The sequence below is a fragment of the Heterodontus francisci genome, chromosome 37 (assembly GCF_036365525.1).
Source record: "Heterodontus francisci isolate sHetFra1 chromosome 37, sHetFra1.hap1, whole genome shotgun sequence".
Taxonomy (NCBI): Eukaryota; Metazoa; Chordata; class Chondrichthyes; order Heterodontiformes; family Heterodontidae; genus Heterodontus; species Heterodontus francisci.
In genome coordinates, this window is record NC_090407.1 from 28,622,065 (window position 1) to 28,649,146 (window position 27,082).

At 41.7% G+C, this 27,082-nt stretch overlaps 1 protein-coding gene across 1 annotated transcript in view; it reads right to left on the bottom strand.

Annotated features, from left to right (window-relative positions):
- Positions 1-27,082, bottom strand: part of vps13d (vacuolar protein sorting 13 homolog D) — a 292,361-nt gene that overhangs the window by 257,339 nt on the left and 7,940 nt on the right. Inside the window, 7 exon segments of the mRNA XM_068017446.1 lie at positions 6,973-7,073; positions 8,177-8,347; positions 12,225-12,329; positions 14,904-15,020; positions 17,072-17,152; positions 26,236-26,426; positions 26,815-26,892. Coding sequence (XP_067873547.1) covers positions 6,973-7,073; positions 8,177-8,347; positions 12,225-12,329; positions 14,904-15,020; positions 17,072-17,152; positions 26,236-26,426; positions 26,815-26,892 — 844 coding nt within the window.

The following is a 27,082-nucleotide window of genomic DNA, read 5'->3' on the forward strand; positions in this document are numbered from 1 at the left end:
TTGGCAAGTCATGTTGCAGCTGTACAGAACTTTAGTTAGGCCACACTTAGAATATAGCGTGCAATTCTGGTCGCCACACTACCAGAAGGACGAGGAGGTTTACCAGGATGTTGCCTGGTCTGGAGGGCATTAGCTATGAGGAGAGGTTGGAAAAGCTCGGATTGTTTTCACTGGAACGACGGAGGTGGAGGGGCGACATGATAGAGGTTTACAAAGTTATGAGCGGCATGGACAGAGCGGATAGTCAGAAGCTTTATCCCAGGGTGGAAGAGTCAGTTACTAGGGGACATAGGTTTAAGGTGCGAGGTGAAAAGTTTAGAGGGGATGTGCGAGGCAAGTTTTTTTTTTTACACAGAGGGTGGTGAGTGCCTGGAACTTGCTGCCAGGGGAGGTGGTGGAAGCAGATACGATAGCGACATTTAAGAGACATCTTGACAAATATATGAATAGGAAGGGAATAGAGGGATATGGGCCCCGGAAGTGCAGAAGGTGTTAGTTTCGGCAGGCATCAAGATCGGCGCAGGCTTGGAGGGCCGAATGGCCTGTTCCTGTGCTGTACTGTTCTTTGTTCTTTGACTCCTCAATGCCGCGGGTCGCGGCGCGGGGGGCTGGTAAAATTCTGCAGGGAGAGGCCCACCTCGACCCACGACGTCGGGAAGGGCCTGCCACAAATTACCGGCGAGGGTGGACCTTGGTGCAGCCCCCCACCGCACAATAGTGGCACCCCAATTAGAATATACTAAATGGTATTCACCTCTGCAGATTATGCAGCCTGCCGCCTCTCCATGGACACTTCCTGCCTTTACTTTGAATGAGTGGCCATCACGCTCATGATTAAAAACCTGACGGGTCATTGGAGGCAGAAGGTTTTCTGACAGAAGGCAAGTTCCTTTTTCAGGGGTCCCACTCTGCATACTGGGAGTAGGGAGGGGGGATACTCAGGGATCTCATTCTGCATACTGGAATGGGGATACTGTGTACCCTCCCTCTGTAAACGGTGTACCCTCTGCATTTGTTTGCGTTTGTGCAGGAGAAACGACACTCTAGTCACCCAGTGTTTGGGGAGGGTGCCAGAAAGAGTAGGAGCGTTAAGGTATAAGGATGGTGGGGGCAATCGATGCTGCTGGTAGGATCTTGATGTGGTTATGCTGTGCCTCTCTGTGTTGACCAAGACGGACAATGCCATGCCATGCCACATAGTTGATCCATGTTAGCACCTGATGTACCGGTCAACACCAATCTCTGTCCTGTTTGGGAAGCTTCACATTAATGAAGAATACAACTTCATTTATCACATGAAAATGGATCTGACTCATCCTGCAGCACGCAATCCACTGCTCCTGAGGATCCGTATGCACCTGAGGCGTTCAACAGGCAGATACGATCCACGTAGAGGCCCCCAGTTGTGAGCTCCAGCCAAGGGGAGCTCATCATTACGATCATCGTGCATCTACAGGCCCCACATGACATGCCATCGGGTGTCAGAACACCAGTGTCAGAGGCGACTGCACATGTAGAGAGGGTGGTGACACGTCTCTGTGCCCTGCTTGACGATGACCTGAAGCCCATGGGCTTTGGTCGACATCCTATGCTTGAGGTCCTCATAGTGGCAGTGACTCTTAAGCTTGGCGCCTATACAACATTTCAGTGGCCCACCAGAGACCATTGTGGGGTCACACAGTCAGCAGTGCACTGCTGCATGAGGGAGGACGCCATTGCCCTGCACCAGAGGGCCAGTGAGTATGTCCACTTCAGGACGGACCCCCTCAGCCAGGTCCAGAGGGCCAGTGGTCTCGGCACCATTGCCAGAGAACCACAGTCCTTCGGGTCCATAGATTGCACCCATGCGGCCATCAGGCCTCCGGCCAGGCTATCACCTTCAGATGTTACCCTTATGGGAATCCTCTCAATCCCGGTGTAGCTGGTATTTCATCACGGGGATGCATCATGCAAATCGGTGACCGCTTCTCAAGCAGCTGCCATGACACCTGGGTCCTGCACCATTTCCAGTTACCACTGCTGTTCATTGAACTGGCTCAGATGGAGGGTGGCTTCTTGGAAACAAGGGCTATCCCTTGCAGACATGACTCCCAACAACAGTGAGAGACCCCACCACTGCTGCAGAGGTGAGAAAAAACGCCATCCACTGAGCTGAAAGATCTGCCATTGAGCAGGCAATCTGCATGTTCTAAATGCACTCCCGATGCATGGGTAGATAGGATGGTGTCCTGTACAACGGGCCAAAAATAGCATGACCTTCTTTCCTGCTCGCGGTGGTCTGCACAAATACGCACCCAATAGGGGCCACATGGAATTATGAGGAGACGTCAACTGCATTCATCCTCAGTCCATGAGGATAATGAGGACCTATAACAGGAAGGTGCATGGGAGGGCAGATGCCACCCAGGATCTGCATGCAGGGCTAGCAGGGATCTAGGGATGAACACCAGTGCCTAAGCAAAGGCTCTCCGCTCCATGTGAGCCGACATCAGCTCTGGAAGCCACACATCGGCCTCGCTCACGTGTTATGCAACAGTTCACATCTGCTGCATGTCAGTGTAAACCAGTACAGCCAGCAGCTGACTGAGCCAATTTTCAAGTCACTGCAGCCGTTGAGAGGCTCAGGAGTTATTGTGGCATGGCAATGCGTCAGCGTTCCTGGAGGGCCAACGGATCAAGGGATGTGACATTGGTGCTACATGCTGGCACTCATCATGCACACAGGAAAACAGGGCACACGTTGGTGAATAAGATTTAGTGCAATGGTTATTTACATTGCTGGGACACCCGTGCATTCCCATGTGCGTTAGTGTGTTCTCTGTAAATGCTTGCGTGTGCCCTTTCTCGGTGCAACCTGTGCACTAGCAACCTGACTGGAGGAAGGCTAATGATCTGATTGCCCTTTGGCTGTGGATGATTTTGGTCCTCATACCCTGTGCGCACGAGGCCTAGGCGGCCCCAGCCTGCTGGGGGAGTGCTTGCTCATCCCCTTCCGGCATTGGATCCTTTGACGTCGGATGGCCCAAAGGCTACTCACCTTCTCTGCCCTCTCCAGCCAGACTGCCTTGTTCAGGCGGGAGAGCCTCTTCATGGTACATTTAAGTTTCACGTCCTGGAATGTGCAAAATTAAGATTATTCACCCAGTGCTGCACGCTTACAAGAAGCAATGTAACACTTGAGTGTAAGAAGAGGATCGCAACTTCGCAGGACACTAGGACACATCAGGGTCAGTATGTAGCAGCAAAGCAGAAAATGCCGGAGAAACTCAGCAGGTCAGGCAGCATCTGTGGAGAGAGAAGCAGAGTTAACTTTCAGGTCTGTGAACTTGGTCACAGACTTGAAAGTTAAAGAAGAACAGTACAGCACAGGAACAGGCCATTCGGCCCTCCAAGCCTGTGCCGATCTTGATGCCTGCCGAAACTAAAACCTTCTGCACTTCCGGGGACCGTATCCCTCTATTCCCATCCTATTCATGTATTTGTCAAGATGCCTCTTAAACGTCGCTATCGCACCTGCTTCCACCACCTCCCCCGGCAGCGTTCCAGGTACTCACCACCCTCTGTGTAAAGAACTTGCCTCGCACATCCCCTCTAAACTTTGCCCCTCTCACCTTAAACCTATGTCCCCTAGTAACTGACTCTTCCACCCTGGGAAAAAGCTTCTGACTATCCACTCTGTCCATGCCGCTCATAACTTTGTAAACCTCTATCATGTTGCCCCTCCACCTCCGTCGTTACAGTGAAAACAATCCGAGTTTATCCAACCTCTCCTCATAGCTAATGCCCTCCAGACCAGGCAACATCCTAGTAAACCTCTTCTGGACCCTCTCCAAAGCCTCCACGTCCTTCTGGTAGTGTGGCGACCGGAATTGCACACAATATTCTAAGTGTGGCCTAACTAAAGTTCTGTAAGCTGCAGCATGACTTGCCAATGAACTCTGCTTCTCTCTCCACCAATGCTGCCTGACCTGCTGAGTTTCTGCAGCACTTTCTGCTTTGCTGCCAGACTGACAGCAGCACTGCTCTTCAGCCGTCAGGTAAGCATTCTTTGACAGCATTCATATCAAGGGTGCTCTGCGGCGGCCGCAGAATGCATGCACCCCACTGAATTTAAAGGCCGCCGCCATGCAGCGCGGCACCCGAATAAAATTCAGCCCAAGGAGTGTAATTTTGACTTTGGACAATAGTGTAAAACAGACATTAGTGGATCTTCAATGGAAATGTACATCAGTTGAGATGTATCGCCAGTTTGATTCTATCTCCCAAATCAAAATTACACCTTCTCCCCAGGAATCAAATCAAGTGTAGTCTTCAGATATGGCAGGGTTCCAGGACAGGGGAAAAGGTACCAGGATGTGCAGTCTTAATTCATCCCAGTATGAAAAGCCATACAGGCACAGTGGCGCAGTGGTTTGCACCGCAGCCTCACAGCTCATGTGACCAGAGTTCAATTCTGGGTACTGCCTGTGTGGAGTTTGCAAGTTCTCCCTGTGTTTGCGTGGGTTTCCTCCGGGTGCTCCGGTTTCCTCCCACATTCCAAAGACTTGCAGGTTGACAGGTAAATTGGCCATTAGCAATTGCCCCTAGTGTAGGTAGGTGGTCTGGAAATATAGGGACAGGGTGGGGATGTAGTAGGAATATGGGATTAGTGTAGCATTAGTATAAATGGGTGGTTGATGGTCGGCACAGACTCGGTGGGCCGAAGGGCCTGTTTCAGTGCTGTATCTCTAAACTAAACTAAACCATTGTTATTTTATGTTTCAAATTCTTATGACCATATTTATAACACAAATGGCCTTTGAAAACATGCTCTAGTTACACCCTCCCATCAGTGGTGATATGGCAGGGGCAATTTCCACTATAATGGTAGACACAAGAATTTCTAATGAAAAGAAATGATGGCAAGTACATGTGACTCAAGATAGAATAGATTGAATTGTAAAGGCTGGACCCTTCAGTGAGATGAAATAGGCTATTAGTTCCAAGTGGCCATTCTGAATAGCACAGAGCAATGAGATCTACTCAGAAGTACTCCAGGCATTGTATGTAGTCTGTTTAGAGATCGACTGCAAGCCAGTCAGCAAATATTTCAGACACAACCAGCGTGTTTCATATCCTACATCACTGCAGTTTATCCTGCCTGAAATAGCTGCCAAAATGGGATTCAAATAACAAAAACTGGAATGCAGAAGAATCTCCAACAGTGACTACTTACCACTTGCAATCTTTCAATTACTGCTCACTAATTTTATTTCTTCTCCCAAAGATGGAAAAATCACACTGGAGTAGAGTCCCATGAGCACCATTAGCTGTCCAGTATGGGTACCTTTTACGTGCACATCTAGATTTATGGTGTTAGCAGACTATTTGACTGTGGAGGCATCAAAGTCAAGACCAATTCTGGTGTCAACTGACATCCACACGCTAGAGGAATCAATGGATACCAGTCAGGGCCACAAACCCTGGTGATATGCCCCATTGCAAGCCCAAGGCAACTAAGGCCAATTGTAAACACTTCTGCTGTCACAGCGGAGATTAATTAACTCAGCACAGACTGGGTACTGAAACGTGTACCTTCATGGTCTATATGGCTCAGTACTGCAGCAGTGTGTCTTTTATTCACTCAGCCATAAGAGAAAGCTCGTTGGATACAATTATACTTGCAATTCGAAGTTCTACAATGAGAAATCTTATTGGTATGGATTTTGCAGTTAGCAGCAAATGCCCTGTCTTTCTATGCGCTTTTATAAAGCCATTTTGGCGCAATCTACAAGGGACTTGGAGTATGTGAACATGTCAAGCAACTGTGTATATCCTTGACCAGTCAAATGAATAATTGTTATTGAGGCACACAGTCTGAATCAGGAAGTGCAAGTAAAAATAGTTAATTCAATGCAGTCATAAGTAGAAAAATGAAATAAAGAGAGCAAAAGAAAGATGGGATTAAGAGACAGAGATAAAAGAGACAAAAAGTAATAATTTTTTAAAACTCTCCAACAATAATTAAAATATGAAGGATGGGACTCCACCCTTGTAGATGTTAATTTTCAGTGGCAGAAGTTATTTGGCAGTAGTTACGACTTATCATGCTGCTAAAAATTTACTAACACTGGAATGGACAAGCCCCAACATTTTGTGGTGAGTTTAGTGAGTATCGATGGCAGTAAATATAGCAACTTCACACCCTTCCACATGTTTCAATGTTGAGTTTCTTGGCGAAATACTGGTATAACAAAGCATCTGGAAGAGGAGGGCAACTCAGACAGCAACCTCCTTACTTCCAGGTTTAACTGCACGAGTGTGGTCGCCAGAAGTTGCAGTCCAATTTACACTTTAATAACTGTGAGCACTGATAGCCTCATTGTTATTTTTACCAAGCAATCCGGACCAACTTTAAAATTTCATTCCACATTCATATGATAATCAATGAACTGAAAGTGGTGCAGTATAAATGTTCAGAGAGGGGTATGAAACAGGTTTATGACATTACTGCAGTTTTGAAAACAAAATAATCGCAGTATGTAGGAACAAATGGATGCATATTATAACAAAGGACTCAGACAATTCCATAAACCCCAAGAGCAAAGGCTCAAATATCTACTGAAATCACTCAGACCCCTATTGTAAATTAGAACCTTGAAAACACCCAGGTATTACAAAGGTAATACAAAGGTAATTACATTTCCCACAGTGTTGCTTGCAAACTGAGCAATGCATTTAATTGAAGAGCTCATGTTTTGTTTTTGCATTCTCTTCCTTGGGACAAGGAGGCAGAATCCAATGAGTCTTGCTCATGCTTTCAATCATCTATGCATAGATCACTATTGTTGGCATTCTAATTGTGAAGATCAACATATCTCCTCCCCTGATGAACAAGATCACACAAAACAAGTGGAATGGTGGGAGAAGTGAAATGTCAATTCACTTTACTTACAGAAGTCAAAAGAAATATTAAACAGAATGGAGACTTACTTTGATTTAACGGGAACTTTTGGTCTCCATTTTCTTAGTTGGAGTTGTCGTTCTTTTCTTTCCATTTCTTTCAGGAATGTCATTAATTGCTGGTACTGTACCTGGGCACACGAGAAGGGCACTAAAATAAGCAACTAAAAATCTATATCTGAAGAGGCAAACAGAATATTTGTAAAGAGAGAAAACAGAACACCATACATAATCCATATCCCTCAATCTTTTTAAAACACGACTGCACATGAAATGTAGATTATCACCATTGTTAGGGTTTAGAATTAAAGCAAACCAAGGTGCTTCACAGGACTGTTTTCGAACATAATTTGACACCGAGATATTAAGGTAGATGACCAAAAGCTTGGTCAAACAGGTAGGTTTTAAGAAGCCTCTTAAAGGAGGAAAGAGAGGTAGAGAATCAAAGAGTTTTAGGGAGCGAATTTCAGAGCTTAGTGCTTTGGCAGCTGAAGGCACACCAATGGTGCAGCAAAGGAAATCGGAGATGCGCAAGAGGCCAGAACTGGAAGAGCACAGATTTCTTGGTGTGTTGCAGGCAGAAGGAAGTTGCAGAGATGGGGAGCGGTGAGGCCTTAGAAGGATTTGAAAACATGGATGGGAATTTTAAAATTCATGCACTGCATAACCAAGATCCACTGTTGGTCAGCAATGACAGAGGTGATGGATGAACTGGACCTGGTGCGAGTTAGCAAATGTGAGTGTTAACTGCTCTCAGCACAGACTTGAGTGCACTCTCAACCCAGAATTATTTCTCAGGCTGAATGGGCAGGAAAGCTTTCATGCTGTTAATTCCCTATATGCGCAAACCATCTGGTCCCCTGTAAGCGAAATTAACCAACAAAAAAGATAGCTCTGCCAGTACAATTCTGACATCACCTCGTCGTTGCTTCTTGAGTTACCTTGTCTTTTCTCATACTCTTTTCAACTTTGGTCCTTCACCCATCACTTAATAAAACGATTTTGACTGAGTTGCTATTTTAAGGGCTGTATCAATGGTGCTCCTGTTGGTTAATAATAGAGCTGCAATGATGTGGCTTTGACCAAGTTCTAAGGACCAGACTGTTCCAACTTTCCAGCAGAGAATAGAAACAGTAAAACACAGAAGGCGAACTGATTGGCCAAAATATCCATGGACAAGAGAACATAGTAAAAAAATTCAAACGACCCCTAGCCGCTGAAGTTTGTGACTTACCTGCGATAGTTTTAATGGAATTGTCTTCAGCTTGACATCGCACTCAATGCGTGGAGTATTCCGGGAGCGCAAGGGTTCTTTGGTTCCATTCCTCTTTAACAACGCGGAGGCACAGACTGGTTCCAGTATGTACTTGTGGTCTCTGTTTTCCAGGAAATAATCCATGACTTCCTGGAAAGTCAAAGTGATGTATGAGGTGTAAATGTATTAATTACTTTATTCCGAGATAAATAATCACTCAACTTAGTCATCAGAATTTTTATTAAAGCTACACTCATGTTTTATACTGTTATTTAAAGAGGGAGGAAAAGTCTCAGGGACATCTTTTTATTCAAACTACTCATCGATTTTACAGAAGAAAATATTAGCCTTAGTTGAAATTTAATGAGGTCCCTCCCCCAATTTTCTTAAGTGTACGGAAACCCTCGACAGTTATAAAGGTAGTCAATGACATCAAACATGGGTCATTTCTGTGCAGATCCATTGTGAGGGGTCAGGGATAATTAAAAACTGACCTGAAAGCCATTGAATCCTAGGAAACTATATTACCAACTGTGAAATCTACATTTGATGCAATTCTTATTCTGGTTTGGAATGACAAAGCTATTTACCGTGGAGCACATTGAAACACATGGGCACTCCCATCAGTCACATCACTCCAATGGCCTAGCAGCAAGGGAGACCCGACTCTAGGATCTCTACCCAAGTAAGAATATTTCCCTTTTTGAAACAAACTTAAAAAATAATTCAACTGCCATTAGTACTTTCTCCTAGAAAATAACAGTGTACTTTAAACAAAAGAATATTCACCCTGGACTTCACTTCCTTTATAAGATGCTTAAAAGTTGTTCAGTATTTTACAAACCTTACTTCTACCCCTACTAAAAGTACATGTGCCAAAACTGGATGAATTTAGAACTACTTTATTTGAGATGTAAACCACAGTCAGAATAGCCTGTTAACACCAACTGTTCAGACACACCAATGAAAAGTGACCACTTGGGTGTGGTACTGGAGAGTGGGCAGCATCTAAAGAGCTGCATCCCGATGAGTCAGCACCTTTAGAAAAGGGAAGAAAACTGGGGGGAGAACTGATACATATGTATCAATATTAATGTTGTGAACGCAAATCCAATTACAAAGTTATAAGCCGACCATAATACACACTTCATGTTAATCTTCCTCTTAAGGCTGTTACTAGTATTACAACTGCAATGCCTTGGGGGTTTGGTCTAACATTGGAGTATTTCATTCAACCTGCATGGGTTGGTCAATGCACAAGTAACTGTGAAAGAAGGTATTCTCATGCCTACTCAGCCAAACCATTCCTAATGATAAATTCAATGAGATGAAGCAGCCAAATAACCTGTACAACCATTACCAGCAGTAACATCATAATAGCCAGGATATCAAGATGGCTACAAGACTGCTCTAGCAAAGAGCTGATGCTGACACAATGGTCGTCTTCTGTGCTATAGACATTAATGGTTCTGTGGCTATATTTAGTTGAAGAGGGACTTTTTTTTTTTTACCATCAGTACCATTTACAAAAAAACTAAACTTATTTTTTAAAATGTCTATTCCGATGTTTTTTTCCTCAATTATTTGTTTGTTGAATAGTTTGGTGGAGGGGCCAAGCCAAACAACGCAAGAACTAAATTAATCACAAAATTGAAATTAGATAGTGCTGGAACATCCTGAGATCATGGCAAATTTTATTCATAAATTATCCCCTCCACACAGTCAGCCTTCATAATTCCTTAAAACCAGTTCTCTTTCTCGTCCCTTTTGATAAACAAGTTTTTTTTTTTAAATCCATAAAAATGAACAGGATTGAAGCAACAAAATTTTAAACCCAAAGTGAAAATTTGAAGTGGCACTGATGGTGAGAGCCAGATGAAGAACTGAAGCTCCTTCACACCCACCTCTCTCCAGCTCAGATTCATTAAATCACCAACATGTAGTAAAATACATGAAGAAATAGCACCGTTGAATGTTTACCCATTGCATTAATAAAGCAAATCAAATCACAATATACTACTCTTAAATTAAACACATTTGCCTGTGGCCTCTGGTCCACACAGGCCGGGTGATAATCTGCCTCTGCTGATGGCTCACCCTTTGAAGAGGGTGCAGTTCAAAGTCGTGACTGATTTAGGAACAGAACTGCAGGCTATTCAGCCTGTTGAACCTGCTCCACCATTCAATTAGATCACAGCTGATCATCTACCTCAACACCACATTCCCACATTAACCCAAATCCCTTGATGTCAGTAGTATCTAGATATCTATTGATTTCTGTCCTGAACATGTTCAAGATTGAACTTCCAACGCCCTCTGGGGTAGAGAATTTTGAAGATTCACCACCCTCTGAGTGAAGAAATTCCTTTTCATCTCAGTCTTAAATGGCCTACCCCTTATTCTGTGACTATGTCCCCTGGTTCTAGACTCACCAGCCAGGGGAAACATCCTATCTACATCCACTCTGTCACGCCCCGTAAGAATTTTGTAAGTTTCAATGACATCACCTCTCATTCTTCGAAACTCTAGAGAATACAGGCCCAGTTTCCAAAATCTCTCCTCATAAGACAATCCCACCATCCCAGGGATTAGACTGGCGAACCTCCGGTGCACTCCCTCTATGGCAAGCATATCCTTCCTTAGACGAGGAGACCAAAACTATACACAATACTCCAGGTGCGATCTCGCCAAGGGTCTATACAATTGCAGCAGGACTTCTTTACTCCTGTACTCAAATCCTCTTGTGATGAAGTAACTGCTTGTTGTACCTGCATGCTAACTTTTAGTGGCTCATGAACAAGGACACTAGGTCCCTATGGACAGCAACACTTCCCAACCTCTCATCATTTAAGAAATATTCTGTCTTTCTATTTTTCCACCAAAGTGGATAACTTCTCACTTAGTCACATTATATTCCACCTGCCATGTTCTTGCCCATTCACTTAACCTGTCCAAGTCCCTTTGAAGCCTCCTTGCATCCTTCTCACAACTTACATTCCCAACTAGTTTTGTGTCATCAGCAAATATGAAAATATTACATTAGGTCCTCACATCCAAATCATTTATATAGATTGTTAACAGCTGTGGCCCAGCACTGATCCTTGCGGTACCCCACTGTAACAGCCTGCCATTCTGAGAATGACCCATTTATTCCTACTCTCTGTTAACTAATTCTCAATCCATACCAGTATATTACTCCCAATCCTATGTGCTCTAATTTTCTTTAGGAACCTTCTGTGTGGAACCTTATAAAAAGCCTTCTGAAAATCCAAGCATACCACATTCACTGGTTCTCCTTTATCTATGCTATAAATAACATCCTCAAAAACTCCAAAAGGTTTGCCAAACATAATTTCCCTTTCATAAATCCATGTCGACTCTGCCCAATCATATCATTATTTTCTAAGTGTCTAGTTATCTCATCCTTTGTAATAGTTTCTAACATTTTCCCTACTGATGTCAAACTAACAGGTTTGTAGTTCCCCGTTTTCTCTCTCCCTCCTTTCTTAAACAGTAGGGGGACATCTGCTACTTTCCAGTCTGCAGGAACCTTTCTAGACTCTATAGAATTTTGAAAGATAATCACCAATGCATTCACTATCTATCAACACCTCCTTTAACACTCTGGGATATAGCTCATCTGGTCCAAGAGATTTATCAACCTGCAATCCAGTTAATTTGTTTGAGTACTAACTCTTCATGAATACAAATTTCTTTCAGTTCCTCATTTTCACAAGTCCCTTGGTTCCCTAGTATTTCTGGGAGATTTTCTGCATCATCTCCCACAAAGACAGACACAAAGTAATTGTTTAGTTTCTCTGCCATTTTCCTATTCTCCATTATAAATTCTCCTGTTTCCACCTGTAAGGGACCCACATTTGTCCTTGCTAATCTTTTCCTTTTCACATTCCTAAAGAAACTTTTAGAGTCCGCTTTTATGTTTCTCGCTAGTTCGCATTCAAGAACAAGGCGGACTGTAAAAGCTTCTTTAAGTATGCGTGTTAAACTGAGTAAAGAAACTTCAAACCTGGAGGTCAGCAGGAGGAACATCCCCCAGTAACTCATAGTCCACATCCCAGTAAATACTGAAATCCTCAATCTGTAGTCTCTTCTTCCTTATCGATTTCTCAATCTGAGGAGTAAAAAAAAAGTGATTAAGTAAAGTAGCAGAGTTACTGTTGCAGGAAAACATTTGAGTTATAGATTACAGTAAACTTCCGTTAAATTAACTGTTATTGACTATTTTATCCCTTTCCAGGGCCCTACCTCCTACATTTACACAGCGCTCCTCACTAACTTTTTACGAAGTGCCACACTGTGCTTGTGTGAATGCATGATCTTTCTTCTTCTGTAAGTGATTTTCAAGCTGCATTGAGTACACTTATATATATTGATTACATAGCTTTGAATAACTGCAAAAGCAAACATATAGTAGCCCTGTAATCGGAGGTGAAATGAGACTCGTTGTCAACCAATAACATACAGATAACTCAAATTTTTGAGGGTTGGGTTTTTTTGGCTATTCCAGGTTAGTTGGCTAGACGGCTAGACAGCTAGATTGTGATGCAGAAAGATGCCAACAGTGTGGGTTCAATTTCCATACCCGCTGTGGTAGCTCATGGAGGCCTGCCTCCTTGCCTTGTCCCACACTTGGAGTGGTGCCCTCAAGCTATACATTACCAACTGTCTCTCGCTAATGGACAGAGATGACTATGGTCCTTTGGAACTACAGTTAGAATGCTTGGAATGATTATTACATATTGTACAATAGGACATTGACAATAAGTCTATCTCCAGTACTTAATCTGTAAGTTTTATGGAGTTACTATGGGTGCAATGATATTACCAGTTCTACATTAATGCACAACACTACTTTGCAATGTGAAAGTGACAGTATAAATTGGGAGTCAGGCCCCACTTTAACTCCTGTCAATTACTGAGCTCAGCAGTGGGTGCAGTGCAAATCCAGCCTAGTGCAAAACTACATTTCCTAAATTCCTAGGGAATCTACTGGATCTTTATAAATGTAATTTTCCCATCTGCTTTCCCCGCCCTAAAAAAAAATTTCCCTTGGAGGGCAGGCTAGGTGCTGTCTTGTTTTCAGCTGATCAGAGAGTGCCAGCATGGATTTGAAAAGGGCATTTAATCAAGTCCCTTGTAACAGAATAAAGTTGAAGCACAAGAAATTATTGATCTGGTTAGGAAATTGGCCGAGCAGCAGCAGACAGAGAGTACTGATAATGTGCAGGTTCTCTAACTGGCAAGATTGACTAGCGCCGTCCCCGCAAAGGATCTGTGTTGGGGCCTCAACTCTTCATTAACATTTATTAACTATTTATTAACAGCTTAGATGATGGGATAGAAAGCCACATATCCAAGTTTACTAATGACACAAACATTGTAAGCAGTGTGGATGGAAGCATAAAATTATAAAGACATTAATAGATTAAGCAAATGGATTTCAATTTAGGCAAATGCAAGGTCATCCACTTTGAACTGACAAAGGATAGAACAGGGTACTTTCTAAATGGCAAAAAGCTACAAACAGTGGAAGTCCAAAGGGACCTGGGCTCGGTGAACATAAATCATTAAAATGCCATGGACAGGTATAGAAAATAATCAAAACGGTAAATGGAATGTGGCCTTTATATCTAGAGGAATAGATACAAGGAAGTAAAAGTTATGCTGAAGCTATACAAAGCTCTGGATAGACCATACCTCAAATCCTGTGAGCAGTTCTGGGTACCACACATTAGGAAGGACATATTGGCCATGGCAAGTGTGCAGTGTAGGTTTACCAGAATGATACTTGGACTTATAAGGACAGATTAAACAAACTAGAGTTGCATTGCCTGGAATTTATAAGGCTAAGGGGTGATTTGATCAAAGTTTTCAAGATATTATGAGGAACTGATAGAGTAGATAGAGAGAAACTATTTCTGTACGTTGGGGAGTCTAAGACTAAGAGGCATAACCTAAAGATTAGAGCCAGGCTTTTCATGAGCGAAGCTGGAAAACACTACCACATGCAAAGGGTGGTAGAAGTTTGAAACTCTCTTCTGCAACAGCAAGTAATCCTAAAATAAAAGCAAAATACTGCGGATGCTGGAAATCTGAAACAAAAACAAGAAATGCTGGATTCACTCAGCAGGTCTGGCAGCATCTGTGGAAAGAGAAGCAGAGTTAACGTTTCGGATCAGTGACCCTTCTTCGGAACCCTTCCGAAGAAGGGTCACTGATCCGAAACGTTAACTCTGCTTCTCTTTCCACAGATGCTGCCAGACCTGCTGAGTGAATCCAGCATTTCTTGTGTTTGTGTGAGCAAGTAATCCTAAATCAATTGATAATTTTAAATTGGAGATTGATAGATTTTTGTTAACCAAAGGTGTTAATGGATATGGAGCAAAGGCACCTATATGGAGTTAGGCCACAGATCAGCTATGAACTCACTGCAGTTGAGCTGTGCTTGGAACTAATACAAGTTCACTGTCATTGGGTCCAAGTACTGTAACTTTCTCCCTAATAGCACAGTGGGTATACCTACACCACATGGACTGCAGCAGTTCAAGAAGGCATCTCACCACCACCTTCTCAAGGGCAATTAGGGATGGACAATAAATGCCAGCGACGCTCATATCCCATGAACGAATAAAAAAACATATTTAACATAAATGCTGCCATTCACTGCCTAGATGTTGGAACTTACCAACTCGTCCTCTGCATTCTGCACAGACACACTCTTGATACAGATCCCAAATGCAAATGGATGGTTAGGATTAGTGATGTCATCTTCAAAACGTAAGTGGACATTTCGAACCTTTAGCTACAAGGGGAAAATAAACTCAGACTCTATATCCATTTTACTTTTCAGGTATAAATCTTACTGCAAATAAATCCTCCTAGAATTATGCCTACTCAACAGTTTCTACACTTGCAAAATAATTAATTGCCTGTAAAGAACTTGGGACATCCCAAAGGCGTGAACTATGCTATATAAAAGCAAGTTCTTTCTTGCACTGCAGTCCAAGTCAATTCAGATACAAATGTGCAATAATCACCAATCACTGAATGACATCTAAAAATGCATTACCAATTTATTGCATTACTCCATCCAGGTTTAATACTACAATTTTGCCCAATGAGTATAAAATAAATTTGAAGTCTACATAAAATAACACAGGAGAAGCATCTGGGGGTTTTACTGGCGATTCTATAGAATGGAACCAGACACTCAGCCCACAGAGGCAAAGATAATCATTAATCAGCTCAGTGTGCCCAACAATCTCGACCTCATCTAAAACTTCAGGTACTAATATTACTGCTTACATTTAGAAGGTTCCCATCTTCCACCCCAATTTTTTCCCTTCCATTCCTAAAAGTACAGTTTATAGGGTACAATTCCATAGGCACTAGCCACTTCCAGTACCTCATCCAAGTAGCCGTTCTTCAAATTAACTTAAATGGTGAGTGTCAAATAATAGACCCGTGCAAGGTATTTTTATCATTTGAGCTACTTTCCAATACTCCGAGTTCTCTGCAGAAGTTCACAAGCAAGTCCACATTTCTAATGAACTGAAACTTGATTTTATATGCACAATATCTGGGACAGTGGGCCACAGGTGAATAATGAACCCTTACCATTGGGGTAAACACCTGAATCAGTAAGGAATACTCTTGAACTACATCATACTGACAAACTATATCATTTAAGCTAAAAACAATAAAACATATAGTCAAAACAAAATTTATACAGAAGCAAAAAATAAGATTAGATAGCAACACGTTTATTAGCTTTCATAGATATATTAATATGTGCTCTAGGTTCAATAAAACAAATAGTTTCATCATTTTTAGATTCTTGTATTATAATTTGTTACCTGTGGTTAAAAGGAGCACCTAGGCTTGAAGCACCAAGTTCTCACCCACTGCTGTGATCCAGAAAATTGATCTAATATTTGAGCTACTGAACTGGCAAATTGCAACAGTATATATATCTGATTTGAATGACAATCAAGACAGACATCAAAAACATTTCTCTAAAGTACTTGGTCTCAAGTATCATCTTAACAGCTCAGAAAGCTAAATTTTCTCAATAAACAAGGGCCTTTCTGGTGGGACAGTCATTACAGATAATGGCTCTAATACTTTCTTGGGGTGGCAAACTCACATCGAAGAAATTATCAAACCATTCTGCACTGACAGAGGACTATTTACAGACAGTCAATACAAACAGAGATGTGACACCTCCTTAAACTGGCATCTCAAGGCAGGTTTCTGTATTCCTCACTGCCACCTACACAAAGAGTTCTCTTCAAAGTGCTGCTGAAGAAAGCTCCATTTAAAATTGTTCAAACCACTTTGCCTAGCTATAAATACTTAGATTAAAATAAAATAGCTAATGTATTTTGAAATAATCCTGATCCATATCAGAGGCAGCACAGCCAAGCTCAATCCTGTTCTAACCCAAAGCCCGCACATAAAAATGTACCTATTCACAGGAGTCACTGGGTAATGATCAGAAGCAGAAACACAAATTTGCTGAGGCCAATTACAATGCCCTACTTTCAATCCAGCTGAGATGAAATAACTCCACACAGACAGTGACCTGACCTACGCCTCCAGCCACACCAGACTATCGGAAGGATTTTAAATGTAATAGATATGTTTAACTCATACATATTAATGAGAAACAGCAATGTTCTTCCTCCACACAACACCCTTCACATTAAAAATGCAGAGATATAATAGTTCAGAATCAAGTCAGATTTTCCAAACTCACTGCAGCAGAATCAGTGTTCTGAAAACAAAAGTTTTAACTTGGTTAACTCTTCATATAAAAGTGAAGACCATTTAATTACAATTTTTCCAACTCACCTCCACATTTTCGACAATTCTGGTTACCATGGAAGCAGTAGCCGAATACCAGTAGGATTCCCCTTTCTGTTGCTGGTTACTCTGAAATAAAATTCAATCTAGATTCTAAATAACTATCGAGTAGGCAATGAGTCCAACCAAAACAAACCTTTTTAGTACTGACAAGGAAGAGTGAAAAAGATGTACAGTATACAGTATATACATGCATTGAAATTTCATTCCAGGAGTTCTATTGTTCTATTATGTCTGTGTAAGCACCAGCTCCACAATGGAGGTATTTACTCTAATCCCATCTCCTTGTTCTTTCCTTACACCTTTTAATAGTTTTCCTCAAGTGCTCATCTAATTCCCTCAAAAGCTCAGCTTCAATGGCTATTTGTGGTGGTGCATTTCAGATTGTAATAATTTACTGCAAAGATGCCTGACCACTCCCTATAGGCTTGCAATAATAATCTTTATTTTATGCTTTCTTGTTAACAATTCACCGACTAGTAGAAATAATTTCAAGATTTACTCTCTCAAATCCTTTCAACCTCTGTTTGATCTTTCCTTAATTGTCTAGGTTTCAGTGAGGTTAGACCTCACTTATCAAATCTATCATAACTACATCCTTTTTTCATATATATGTAAATATAAGTATATATAAGTATATATAATTAATAACATAGAATGCTAAAACTAATACATGCAATTTTAGCTATTTTATTCATTTAAATTGTGATTCCACCAAGGATTTAATAAAGTAACATTTACATGAATACCAGGATTTTATGATTACAGAGACCGTAAATTTTTTTTTTGCTTTCTAATTTGCACACAGTGGCTTTGAAGTTCAGTTGTGTGATTTTGGTACGGCTGCTTAATACATTTGTAAAAATTCTTTAGTGTACGATTTTACCAGAAACATTAACCTATCTGAATATTTAATTCCTCCATTAAAATAATCGAACTATGCGTTCAATAATCTTCACAGTATAATTTCGAGAGTAAAGTCTCACCAAAATTTGCAGCAATATGAATATCATAAAGCAAACAGCATTAAAGGGAACGTGGCTGCATGAAAATGAAACTGGGAAAGGAACAGAAAACAGGAAGTAGTGGTGAATGGTTATTTTTCAGTTTGAATGCAAGTTTTTCAGTTTGAATGGAAGCATATGGTGATGTTCCCAAGGATCGGTATTAGAAGCATTGCTCTTTTTGACAGATGACCTGGACTTGGAAATATGGGACAACTCAAAAAGGCAGTAAGCAATGAGGAGGATAGTAAAAAAATTCAGGACGACATAAACAGACTCATGAAATTGGCAAACATATGGCAGATTAAATTTAATTCAGTGAAATGTGATATATTTTGGTAGGAAGATGAAGAGAGGCAATATAAATTAAATGGTACAATTTTAAAAGGGTTGCAGAAACAGAGACGCCTGGCAGCATATGTACACATATTTTTGAAGGCACAGGACAAGTTGAGAAGGCTGTTAAAATGCATACGGGAGCCTTGGCTTAATTAATAGTGGAATAGAGTACAAAATCAAAGAAGTTATACTAAAACTTTATAAAATAATGGTTAGGCCTCAGCTGGAGAATTGTGTTCAATTCTGGACAAGATGTCAAGGTCTTAGAGGGGGTGCAGGAGAGATTTACTAGATTGGCACCAGAGATAAGAGAGTTCAGTTATGTGAAGAGACTGAAGAGCTGAAGTTGTTCTCCTTACAGCAAAGAGATTTGATTGAGGTGTACAAAATAATGAATGGTTTTGATAGAGTAAGTAAGGACAAACTCTTCCAAGTTAGCCAAGAAGAAACAGATTTAAGGTGATTGGCAAAAGTTCAGAGGCGATATGAGGGGCAACAACATTTATGCAGTGGGTTGCTGTGATCTGGAATGCACTGTCTGAAAGGGTGGTGGAAGCAGATTCAGCAGTAGCTCTGCAAAGGAATTAGATAAAAACCTGAAGGGGGAAAAAATTTGCAGGGTTATGGACAAAGAGCAGGGAGTGGGATAATTGGACAACTCTACCAGAGAGCTGGCACAGACAATATGGGTTGAATGCCTCCTTCTGTGTTGCATTATTCTGTCATTCCATGATCATATAGCTTCCGCAAAAGACTGTCCTATCTCAACAAACTGAAAGTTACCAGGATAGTGGTCCAGTCAACACTGTAGATCTAATTGTTCGTGGTGCTGCACAAAACACTATTAAAGATGGTTGAATCGTGTGGGACTGACAGGCCGATTTTGGCTTGGATAAATAATTGGTTGCATTCTCGTTGACAGAAGGTATTTATTAATGGCGATGGTTCTGCATGGAAAACAGTCTTAGCAGAGTTTTGGAAGGATCGGTTTTAGGGCCGTTACTCTTCATCATTATGAACAATGTGGACGAAGGCATCAGGGGAGCTGGCTGCAAGTTCATCAATAATGCAAAGGGTATGTGCAAGTGCGAGGAGCTTAGACAGGAAAAGCAGACTGCAGGCAGATCTAAATGCACTGGGGGAATGGACATGTACCTGGCTGTCTTTTAATACAGATGAAGTAGGATTATGCTTTTAGGTAGGGATAATTCTGAATAAGTTTACATCCTGGAGGGTTGTGTGCTTAGTGCCACTGAGCAATAGAAGGGTATGGATGATATAGCGCATGAAGATGCCATGAGGCTATTATAAAAGCAATGAGAGTTAGGGTGCATTGTCAAGATAATGAAATACAAAATGTCACGGACTTGCATTTATTTTCTCCTCAGATTAAAAACTGTGTGCCTTTAAGACTGAGTACAGGGTGCCAGCTGCACCTGCCCCTAGGCCACAGCAGGAGAGAGAGAGATTACTTGGCATAATGTTTCAATTTGACCATGTGTAAAACTGACCAAAAAAACGGTCTGACCCAGTTAGTTTTTGAGAGACTCTCCAGTGAGATATGCTACTGAGGAAAAGAGCTGTCTACTCTCTCTCAGCAGAAATTCTACAAGGAAGTACAGGCCGAGTTAATTGCCTGAGACAAAAAAAGGAATGCCTTTTGAAGAGACCAGCTGTATTGCTGAAGGTAGCAAACCTCCTTTTCTTTACTTCCAAGCCAGAAGTATTTGCTTCAAGATTGAATCTCTCTTGACTAACTGTATTTATGGAATTCGCCAGTGGTCTTGATGCCTGTGCAGTTGAAGAGTTTGAATGCCTATCAAAAACAGACCGTTTCATCAAATCTGTGTGAAGACTTCGAGTGGCATCCGATTGTTCTAATCTGGACACCTCATCAACTAGGAACGTAACTCACAAAGACTTATTTATTTATACTTAAGAATCAGCGAATTTCTTTTTAAAACATCACTTTTAAAACCGGTTACAGTTAGTTTTGAATGTATGTGTGCGTATGGGGGAGGTAGGTTAAAAATAAGTTATAACGTCTTTAGACGCAAGTTTACCTTAATGGTGTTTAAGATTTACTTTGAATAAATAGTTAATTTGTTGAGATACCTGGTTTGGTCTGTTTTATTCTGGGGGTTACTAGAGTGTTTAATTTGGCTGGTTGGGTGGGAAAACATTTATATTATGCTGCGACCTGTGGAGCGATGGGACTGAATTGACAGTGCGTTGCTCCCGCCTCGGTCGTAACATTTATTAATTGGGTGTCTTGTCCGGGATCAGGATCAGGTTACTTGGGGGAGGGGGGGGGGCTTACGTTTAGAATCATATTAATTGCTTGTCTCTGGGATAACACATAAATTGAAGTCTTGCGTCTGGCATCATATTAATTGCTCTCGCGTCTGGGCTCAAATTAACTGGAAACTTGATTGTCGGGATCCAAATCTAACGGCAGTGACGAAAAAAAATAAAAAGGAACCAGATTTCTTGTGTAATAAAGTACAGTCTATTCCATCAGAATGGCATTAGCAGTTGCAGCAGAGTTTCTGGGAAAGGAGAATGAAGAATTGGCAGAAACATTTTGGGCTAGAATTGAAATCAGGTGCCAAAATAGCAGTGATATTTGACGTAATAGTCCAACATTTAAAATTAGAAGACAAGGAACAAGAAGGTAGTAATTCAGAGTAATGCAGTGGAATTGGCCAAGATTCAGTTAGAAATTAAAAAACTGGAACTTGAAAAAGAAAAAGCAATAAGAAAACTTGAGGCTGTAAAAGAATTAAGAAAACGTGAACTTGAAAAAGAAGAAAGGGCGAAAGAGAGGGAACTTAGGTTAAGAGAGTGGAATTAAGACAAAGGGGTAGTCTTGAGTCCAGGAAAAATTCGGGTCAGGAAGAATCTGAATTCAGCCCAAAACCCAGCAAAAAGCTGTAAATTTTATACAAGCTCTTCCTACATTTGAGGAAAGGGACGTAGAGGCATTTTTCATATCTTCTGAAAAAATAGCCAAACAGATGAAATAGTCGAAGGAAAGCTGGACACTACTTATGCAAAGCAGGCTGGTAGGCAGAGTCATGAAGTTTATGCCATGCTTCCTGAAGAGGCTTCTGCAGATTATGAGATGGCAAAGAAGGCTATTCTTGCTGCGTATGAGTTAGTCTCTGAAGCTTACCGTCAGAAGTTCGGAACTTATGGAGATTGGCTGGGCAGACATACGTAGAATTTGAGACGGTGAAGTAAATTAATTTTGACCGTTGGATACGGGCATTAAAGATGGAAACCACCTTCTGTGCCGTAATTTTTCTACGGTTCCATGAGAACCTTCCAGAGTTGATTCTCTTAGAAGAGTTTAAAAATTCCATTCCTTCAGTAGTGAGAACTCATGTAGATTACCTGAAAGTTTTGAAAGCTTGGCAAGCAGCGGAAATTGCTGATGATTTTGAGCTCATGAATAAACCAAAACCTTTTATCCATCACCCCCATAAACCGAGAAGGATAGAAAGTGGGAGAGTGAAAGGAAGGCAAGTAGTCAGGGACAAGAAGGAAGAGCTGGGAATGCCCCAGGATCACCTCCTCAAGCCAGAAAGGAAGGTGTTGAGGGTACAAGTGAAGTTTGTAAGCCGAAATGCTATCATTGCCACAAAACAGGTCACCTTCATTCCGAATGCTGGAAATTGCAAGGTAAACCCATAGGACTTGTTGGTTTACGCAAAGTTAATGCAGGGGAAAAGACTCTGACCAGGCTATAGCTTTAACGATAGCTGTAAAACCAGATACAAAAACTAATGAGTATAGCGGTTAAGAATAAGATACCTGAAAGTTATCATGAATTTTTGTCAAAGGGGAAAGTAACTCCACATCCTTTAAGTGAGGCAGGAAAAGCTATTATACTTAGGGATATAGGAGCAACCCAAACACTCTTGCTGGGGAAAGATATAACGTTTCCACCACAGAGTGCCTTGAACGCTAAACTTTTAGTTAATGGAATTGGCAGGGAGTATGTACCTATACCTTTATATAAAGTACACCTAGACAGTGACTTAATATCTGGGATGGTAACTGTAGAAGTTGCCCACAGTTTGCCTGAAGAGGGAACGGATCTACTCTTAGGAAATAATTTGGCCGGATCAAAACTATCAGTTTCTCCTATAATTATAGAGGAACCAAGTGAAGTTAGGGAAACGGATCAATTACAGGAACAGGTTTCAGGAATATTTTCTGCGTGTGTAGTCACCCAAGCAATGGCTAAACAGGATCCATTGTCGGAGTTAAAAGTGGCACCACAAACAGATAGCCAAGTATCTGAAACCTTATTTGGGGATTTAGGTAATCCAAATGAGATGTTTAACAGATCTTCTATCATTGCAGCACAGCAAGTTGATGCAAAGTTATACCGAATAGCACAGATGGCTCTGACAGAAGCTGAGGCGAAAGAAGTTCCAGAAGACTATTTTATGGCAAATGCGGTTTTGAGGAGGAAATGGAGACCGCCTCATAGACCTGCGGCTGAAGACTGGACAGTTGTTGAACAGACAGTGGTACCATCTAATTATCACCAGGGATTATTAAGGTTAGCACATGACATTCCTTTTGCAGGACACTGGGGAATTCGGAAGATCAAATCACGTTTAACCCAACATTATTACTGGCCAGGTTTTACAAAGGTTGCGAGACAATTTTGCAGGACATGCCATACATGCCAAATGGTGGGAAAACCGCAAACTACCATAAAACCGACACCATTAGTTCCCATACCAGTGATTGAGGAACCATTTAGCAGGGTATTGGTAGACTGTGTAGGACCCTTGCCAAAAACAAAAGTGGGACATCAATACATACTTACTATCATGGATATGGCTATTCGAGTTCCAGAGACCATTCCTTTGAGGACAATTACTGGTAAAATAGTAGAAAAGTTAACCCAATTCTTTACGAGATATGGGTTACCACTTGAAGTTCAATTGGATCAAGGTTCTCATTTCATGTCTAAGATATTTCAAGAAGTCATGGGCAATTTGGGCATTAGACATATCACCCACAGTCACAGGGAGCTTTAGAGAGAAACCACCAAACTCTCAAAACAATGATTAGAACCTACTGTCATGCATATCCGCATGACTGGGATAAAGGATCAGACTTTCTTTTATTTGCCACCAGAAACTCACCGAATGAGTCTACAGGCTTCAGTCCTTTTGAACTGGTTTATGGACATGAAGTAAGAGATCCTCTCTTTGGCCTCCTTATCTCGAGAGACAATGGGTAAGCGCCTGGAGGTGGTCAGTGGTGTGTGGAGCAGCGCCTGGAGTGGCTATAAAGGCCAATTCTAGAGTGACAGGCTCTTCCACGGGTGCTGCAGAAAAATTTGTTTGTCGGGGCTGTTACACAGTTGGCTCTCCCCTTGCGCCTCTGTCTTTTTTCCTGCCAACTGCTAAGTCTCTTCGACTCGCCACATTTTAGCCCCGCCTTTATGGCTGCCCGCCAGCTCTGGCGAACGCTGGTAACTGACTCCCACGACTTGTGATCAATGACACAGGACTTCATGTCGCGTTTGCAGACATCTTTAAAGCGGAGACATGGACGACCGGTGGGTCTGATACCAGTGGCAAGCTCGCTGTACAATGTGTCTTTGGGGATCCTGCCATCCTCCATGCGGCTCACATGGCCAAGAGATCCTCTAAAACTCACGAAAGCTAGCAATGCGGCTCAGGAACACCTTAAAGCATCCCAAGCCAATATGAAAAAATGGGCAGACAAGATTACAAAAACCTGTAATTTTCAACCAGGGAAGTATTGATGTTACCATTACAGGGAGAACCATTAAAAGCACAGCTCAGTGGCCCATATAGAGTGATCAAAAGAGTGGGTAAGGTAGATTACTTGATTGACACCCCGATCACTGGAAGAACCACCAGTTGTGTCAATAAAGCAATAGTATCACAGAGAGGAGGATAAGCCAGTACAGGTATGTCAGGTAATCGAGAAGGAAAAGGATAGCGAGGATGAGGCAGAAGGAGGCCTAGACAATTCGTAGATTGAACCTCCAACTATCAGATTAGCGAATACAGAATGGCTAGGAAAATTGGATAACATGCTTTTACACTTAGAGGCAAAACAACGTGAAGACCTAACCAGGCTTTTCACAACATTTAAAAGAGTCTGTAGGGATAAGCCAGGACGTACAACCTTAGCCACACAAGATGTGGATATAGGGGGAACTGTTCCTTTAAAACAACATCCTTACTGCTTAAGACCAGACAAACAGGCCCAAGTGAAAGCAAAGATCCAATACATGCTGGACAACAATTTGATCGAACCGAGTCAAAGCAGCTGGAGCTCACCAATAGTTCTAGTACCTAAATCTGACAGGTCAACCCAATTTGTATAGACTACAGAAAAGTCAATGCAGTAATGAAGGCAGACTCCTACCCAATTCCGCGTTTAGAAGGCTGTATCAACAGAATTGACAGTGCGTTGCTCCCGCCACAGTCATAACAAAAACAAGAAATAACATTTTGTCTCTTTACAAGGCCTTAGGCCTGATCCAGAATAGAGTGTTCAGTTTTCGTCCCTCACATGGTGGGTGATAGAGGTCCTGGAAAAACGTTCAGAGGAAGGCGACTAAATTGACACCTCATTTAAGGACCCTCAGTTACTATAACAGGCTGAGAGAGCTGGGACTTCTACTCTAGAAAAGCACAGACTTTGAAGAGATTTGATTGAGATTTTAAAAATAATGAAAGAATTAGACTCAGTCCATGCAGATAGGCTATGTGAGCTGGTTGTAAATTACATAAGCTAAGAACTAGGTTAGATGTTCAGTATTACTTCTCCTCACTTCTGAAAATAACTGGCTGGCATGCGAAGTGAGTGTGGATTCACTGCAAGCATTCAAAATTGAGCTGGACAAATTCCTGAGTGTGGCCAGCAAAGCTGCATATGTAAGGTAGCTGGGCAGAGGATGGACCTCCCGGTCACGGTGGTCTCCTGTAACTTATTTAATCAGCTTCAAGGGCCAGAGACAAATTTTCCACAGTTTCTTTCCCCAAATTGGTCCAAAACTTTTCCCCCTCTAGTTTTTTTTTACCTCTCCCAGGACACTGTGTGGCTATTGGGTGGGGGCAGAGGGCAATGGTGTGTAGAAGTGACACAACAATATCTGACAAACTCACTGGTCCAGCTGGTCACTTCCTGTTCTTTGTTTTTGTATGTTCATGTCAGTATAGACGTGCTACCTTGATGCAAGGTCTGAGACCTGAAATGTTAACTCTGCTTCTCTCTCCACAGATGCTGCCAGACCTGAGTGTTTCCAGCTTTTCTGTCTTTATTTCATGCTACAGTGATGTTTGTTATTTTTGGTGTGCCATTTTAGACTGTTCTTCACAGCCAAGAAACAAGCTTTAATAAGAACCCTCCAATTCATCCGCACATGAGAAACAAGAAGGGTTGGGCCAGCTGGGGCTAGCTCTGGAAGCAAAATAGGTGAGGGGCTCTCCTTCTCAGCTTTGGCATCAGGTCTGTCATATGAAAACACAAAAGCCAGAATAGGGAATTCACCAGAATACCTTAGTTTCCCAAAAAAGATTTGTAAAGCAAAAGCTAAGAAAAAGAATTAAGATCAACAGTGCAATATTAAATTACATACCAGCATTAAAGCAACATCGAGCAGTCGAAGGTTTAATGAGCCACAGCTTAATTTAGGCTTCATGTGGAAACTCATCAGCCTTAACAGGGACATTCCTAGAAAAATATCTCGTCACATTGCAGCTTACATCAAGCAACTTTAAATTGCATCTATCTGACACCAACCTTCCATTTGGCTTCCAGAGCATCCAGCAGTGCATATTTCTTCTTTCTGTCCCGTGAACTTTCAGTCTCTTCATCAAACTCAGACTGTTTAACTGGCGCACCGATTAGATGCAATCCAGAGATAGATATTACCCAAGGTTCCACATGAGGCCGGTAGAATGGGATCTGCAGCGTTATCTTCCCAATAAAACCTGAAAGATTGTATATATGCTTTACATATGGATCTTAGTTTTTATTTATTCTCGTTATGTGGGAATCTCTTGTAAAGCCGGCAGTTATCTTCACCTATAAAATCCAAAGCTGGATGTGGGCAAATTGGTGTCTTTAAAAAAAAATTTAAGTGAGCATATATTTCTATCTTTTTCAAAGGATAGCAGGGAAGCACCTTGAGCAGAGTACTCCCCAGCTTTACTTTCCCTTCAATCATTACATAACCAATATTAATTTTCTTACCTCTGTACTAGAAAATACAACATTGCTGAATCCACATCTATACCAGAGAAAATGATGAACAGTGGTAGATGTGAATTTGACATTGACAAAGGTAGTAACCGGAAAAAGGTGAGCAGCTCTGCTTACCTGCTTTCACCTCAAAAGGTAAATTCAGCTCTTTGAGGGCATCTCTCTTCAGAGGGAGGTTTTCCAATTCAACAGCCCCTGCATAGAAACAATAATACAAGTTTTAATACCACTTTATTCTATGCAGTAACTATCTGTGCTCGTTAAGATGAGGGGGTATATCTTTTGCCTCGGTATCAGCATCAACCACTTCCAGGTCAGATAAAACATTGGTTGGTGTAAAGCTTTCTTTGCTCTGTCCCAAAAATGTGCCTCAAATCCCAAACTG